Source organism: Nicotiana tabacum, chromosome 22, assembly GCF_000715075.1.
Source record: "Nicotiana tabacum cultivar K326 chromosome 22, ASM71507v2, whole genome shotgun sequence".
NCBI lineage: Eukaryota > Viridiplantae > Streptophyta > Magnoliopsida > Solanales > Solanaceae > Nicotiana > Nicotiana tabacum.
In genome coordinates, this window is record NC_134101.1 from 217,000,884 (window position 1) to 217,006,204 (window position 5,321).

Here is a 5,321-nt window from a genome sequence, read left to right on the forward strand (position 1 = left end):
TTATTGAGAGAGAATTGAAAATGTGGAATTTTGCCAAGGTGGAGATTTGTTGAAGTTTGGCAAAATGCCAAAGTCCCACATTGGTTGGGAGTTAAGTTTGGAGGGGATTTTTCCCCTATAAAAGAAGGCCTAATGTTTAGGATTGATACACACCTCTCATTTGTCTTCTCATCTGTTTAAGGCATTTGTATCTTCTCTCTTTAGTATTATTTCACTTGTATTTTTGGAGTGGAATAAAATATTTGGTTGTGTCCGAGGAGTAGGCAAAATTAGCCGAACCTCGTAAATTCTGGTGTTCCCTTTATTGTTGTTTTATTGTCTTATTTATTATTTGGTGGCTGTCATAATTTTTGGTATAGTAGTTGTGACTTATTCACACTATATACATTTGGCTTCCGCAACAGTTGGTTCTGATTTCCTATGATGATTATAAATGCATGGAAGATACCTTTTAGGGTGTAATTTTTTCCTAGAAACTTTTAGCAATGTCCACAAATGGTCAGGGCAGAGTAATCAAAATGTTACAATAAAATATACATTAAGTTTAACATCTTTTTAATATTATAAAAAAATATTAAGTGAGATACAATAACTTTGCAAACAGACGATAAATTTAAGCGATAGAGTAACTCCATTACCAAGTAGAGCCTCCCGTATATCAGACACTGATTACATGAATCAAGTTTTTTAAAAAGAAACAGTGCCAAACATCCCACAAAAATAAAAAATGTCTAACTTCTCAAAATATTGGGAGTACCTTTTAAAAGGTGTATATGGACTAATAGAGTTAGATTATTTATTTTTAGATACTAGCGACATATGAAATTGACTGCATCGTAAATAGGCCAATATTCTATTTTTATGTAATTATCCAGTAATAAACAAACAATTCGCTAGGCGTATTCTTTTAAAAAAATCAAGTGATATGAACTAAAGATAAGAAATATAAAAAAAAATATTAAAAAGAGAGATAATAGTTAATACTAAGATAGATATTAACTTAGTTCAACACAAAAATTGGTAGTGAAAAAGAAGAGAAGGAATATACCAGACCCATGCGGAAGTATAATATTTATCAATAACAAATAATTTGTTAGGGTTAATATGATTTTTGGTGTAAGTGTTTGTCATGATTTATATATTTAATTTTCCTACATTAGATGCAATATGCTCATCCATCATCTGAATATTGTATACAAATTTTTCTTGTGTAAATGTTTTCGTCACCTGGATTCCTGATCATGACAAAGAAATCAAAGGAATAAAAGGAACATATACCAAGAATTTTGTTTATAAAAAAGTATTAGGTGGGATGTTTCATTGCATGTTTATAGTTTGTATCACATAAAAATAAACTAAATAAAGTAAAAACTCATATGTATTTGATTAAACTTTGATGGTTTATCTTTGTAAGTTCAAACCATATATCTAAGCATCTTGACTTTGATAGACAAGTAACATACGATGATCTACATTGATTATTTCCGTAAATTAAATTTATACTTTATGCTTCATGCATAATTATTTACTTAATAATTTATTGTAATAATATAAATATTATTTTATAAAATCAAGTGTTACGTGACTCAGTATACACGTGCAACGCACGTGCCGAGAAATTAGTTTATTATAACCACCAGAAGCGATAAGTGTCCCTTGAAAAGCCTTTCTAATGGTCTTTTGGTTAATTAGGCTAATAACATGGGTAATTAAGTAATTTAACTTTTAGTTTAGAGGGTTCCTGGTTTTATAGTAGTATACCAAATCATGTAATACGCTGTTTTATAAAATAATATCAACAATATTTGAATAAAGAGTTGAGTAAAAACTATCCACAAATGTATAAAGTATAGGTTTATTACGTGAATGATCAATATGAATCGTTGACATACTATCCACTTTGACTCTATGTTTTGATCTACATAAAGTTAAAGACAGACATAATTATTCTCGCTTTCTGGATATATAATGCATCCTTTACTTGTCTTGATATTTCATCTACAAGGAAATCATCTAAAAATTGAGTTATTATGACTTTTCAATATCATAATCTCAGAACATAATTTAAGAAAAAGTTAACTAATTCAAGAGGAAACAAGCAATTAGTTGGAAGATTACAAAAATAAAAAAATTAGAAGGAAGATTCCAAGCAATAGTTGATTGTGAAAGCCTATGACTAAGCCTATTATTTGTACAAAAAAGTAACGGTTGGCCTGCTTTCTCTTTTTAAGTACGTCTCCTCTTGTTCTTTATAGTCCTATGCAATTCAATTTTCCCCAAAAATGAAAACAGTAAATAACATTTACTAAAAAGAATGGTAGCCATTGACCAATTCAACACTTAATTAACTCGAGACTCAGCAACGTTTTCTTTGTAATTTATAGGTGTAATTCATTGTAATTTTTCAAGAAACTATCTCTTTCTTACATGGCTTTTGCAACTGTATTTTTTCTTGCTCTCTTGCTCTTTCCCCTTTCAGCCATTTCTCAATCTTACCAAAATGTTAGTTTGGGTTCATCACTCACTACAAGTGATGTTACTACATTTTGGCCATCCCCTTCTGGAGAATTTGCTTTTGGCTTTCAAAAAATTGGAAATGGAGGATTCATACTAGCCATTTGGTTCAATAAACACCCAGAAAAAACAATAGTTTGGTCAGCCAATAGGAATAATATTGCCCCTAATGGATCCAATGTTCATTTCTCCACAGATGGAAGACTAGTCCTCTTTGATCCAAATGGTCAAGAGATATGGGCTCATGGCACGGCCGGAGTGGCCTATGGAGCCATGCTTGACACTGGAAACTTTGTGCTAGCAAACAGTAGTTCAGCCATTTTATGGCAGAGTTTCGATGAGCCAACCGATACGATTTTGCCAGGTCAAGTACTTAATCAAGGAAATAAGCTTGTCTCAAGCTTCTCTGACACGAATGTATCGCGTGGAAGGTTCGAGCTCACACTTCAAATTGATGGAAATTTGGTGCTTTACACTGTAAATTATCCACTTGATGCACCAAATCGTCCATATTGGGCGACGAATTCAGTTGGCAGTGGTTACCAGGTGATCTTCAATCAATCCGGCTTTATTTTCCTTCGAGCACAGAATGGAACACTGTTAAATTCGATATCTTCTAATGAGGCAAACTCAACAACAAGTCAATTATACCAACGAGCGATTCTTGAATATGATGGAGTTTTTAGGCACTATGTCTCTCCGAAATCTTCCAGCGGGAGGCCCATGGCATGGTCTACTTTGCATAACATACCGGATAACATTTGTACCCTCAGGCAAAGTGTTGGAGGGGGTGCCTGTGGTTTCAACAGCATTTGCTCGATGGGAACTAACCAGAGGTCAAGATGTATTTGTCCATTCGGGTATATCTTGAATGATCCGAACGACAAATTAGGTGGCTGCAGACGAAATTTCTCTGAGCAAGATTGTAACCATGAATCGAGAGAAATTGAGGCTTTCACTTTCCGAGAAATGCCCAAATCTAACTGGTTTGACGGTGATTATGAGTCTTACCGGGATGTTTCAGAGGATTGGTGCAAACAGAATTGTTTGAGTGATTGTTTTTGTGCTGTTGCTATTTACAGTTACAAAGTTTGTTGGAAGAAAAGGTATCCGCTTTCAAATGGGATTCTGAATCCGTCAGATGATGGGAAAGCTTTGATAAAAATAAGGAAAGACAACTCCACACTAGGATCATCATCAACAACTACGCCGCCTCAGTTCCAAACAAAAAGGAAAAGTCAATCTACTCTAATCATTTCTGGTTCTGTGTTGTTGGGCAGTTCACTTTTCATCTTAATGTTGTTGGCCCTTATATATTTTTTCAAGTTTAAAGGGAAAACGCCAAAGAAACGTGTGCAATATCCAACGGTCCCAGGAGTGAACCTAAGAAGTTTTAGCTACAATGAGCTAGAAGAAGCTACAAATGGATTCGAGGAAGAATTAGGAACTGGGGCCTTCTCAACAGTTTATAAAGCAGTTCTTAATGACGAAAATGGGAAAGTCGTCGCTGTCAAGAAACTACACAAGATGGAAAGAGATGGAGAAAAAGGATTCGAAGCTGAAGTGAATTCAATCAGTAGGACTAATCACAAGAACTTGGTCCAACTCCTCGGATTTTGCAACGAAGGCCAACACCGGCTTTTGGTTTATGAATACATGAAAACTGGCTCAATAGCAGACTTGCTATTCAAAGATTCTAGGCTTAGTTGGTCCCAAAGAGTACAAGTTGCCATAGACACTGCCAAAGGGCTTTGCTATATGCATGAAGAATGTAGTACCCAAATTATACATTGTGACATCAAGCCTCAGAATGTGCTTTTAGATGAAAGTTTGACAGCAAAAATAGCAGATTTTGGAATAGCCAAGCTTTTGAGGAATGATCAGACTCGAACGACCACTAAGATACGTGGCACGAGAGGGTACGTAGCCCCAGAGTGGTTCAGGAACATGCCTATAACCGTCAAAGTGGATGTGTACAGCTTCGGAATCTTGCTCTTAGAGCTGATTTGCTGCAGAAAAAGTTATGAGCAAGATGTGGCAAATGAGGATGAAATGATACTTGTGGAGTGGGCTTGTGATTGCTATAGAAGAAAAGAGTTCCGTTTACTTGCGGGTGATGATGAAGAAGCAATAGAAGATATCAAGAGGTTTGAGAATTTTTTGATGGTTGCTATTTGGTGCATTCAAGAAAATCCAGCATTAAGGCCTAACATGAAAAAAGTCATGCTAATGCTTGAAGGTTCTATTGATATCTCAGTTCCACCTGAGCCTTTTTTCCTTTATTAGTTTTGTTTAGATCAGAAGGGAAGCCTTGGCATAACTGGTAAAGTTGCTGTCATGTGATCAGCCGGGAGCTTAGTGCCTTTCAGTTCTTTTTAGATCAGCCATATTTTTTTCCCTCATACTTTTGTTTGTCCCTAAATAATATTGCAATAACCTGTGTACTCATATACAATTCAGTATCTGTATCTTCGCTAAAAAAAGTTTCTTGTAATGTATGGTTTTCATTCTCCTATCTAATCATCAATTCATAACACTTGTTATTCTAACTCAAGTTCCCCAAAACATACAAGAAATGTATAAAATCCATCAATCTTTAAGCCAGTACTATTCCAAAGTTATGTTGCAAGATGCTTCAACAAGTACAAGCATGTCTGTTCTGGTATCTCTCTCCATAACTTGGTTAAACAATGCAATATTTAATAATTATCATGGTTTTTTATTCCATATACACATGGAAATGTACTTGGTTGAGGAGGCCCTAGTTCCTTCTTTGAATCCATTTGTGCCTTCTTCTAGCTCTTTGT

General features: G+C 34.9%; 1 protein-coding gene across 1 annotated transcript; it reads left to right on the top strand.

The window, feature by feature from the left end:
* Window positions 1–2,234: 2,234 nt before the first annotated feature.
* Window positions 2,235–4,973, top strand: LOC107825917 (G-type lectin S-receptor-like serine/threonine-protein kinase LECRK2). The gene has a single exon (XM_016652839.2). The coding sequence runs from the start codon at window positions 2,428–2,430 to the stop codon at window positions 4,798–4,800; it is 2,373 nt and encodes a 790-aa protein (XP_016508325.1). The 5' UTR covers window positions 2,235–2,427; the 3' UTR covers window positions 4,801–4,973.
* The last annotated feature ends 348 nt before the right edge of the window (window positions 4,974–5,321 follow it).

Coding starts and splice junctions, on each gene's coding strand:
- LOC107825917 (XM_016652839.2), top strand. CDS start 2,428: ATGGCTTTTGCAACTGTATTTTTTCTTGCTCTCTTGCTCTTTCCCCTT.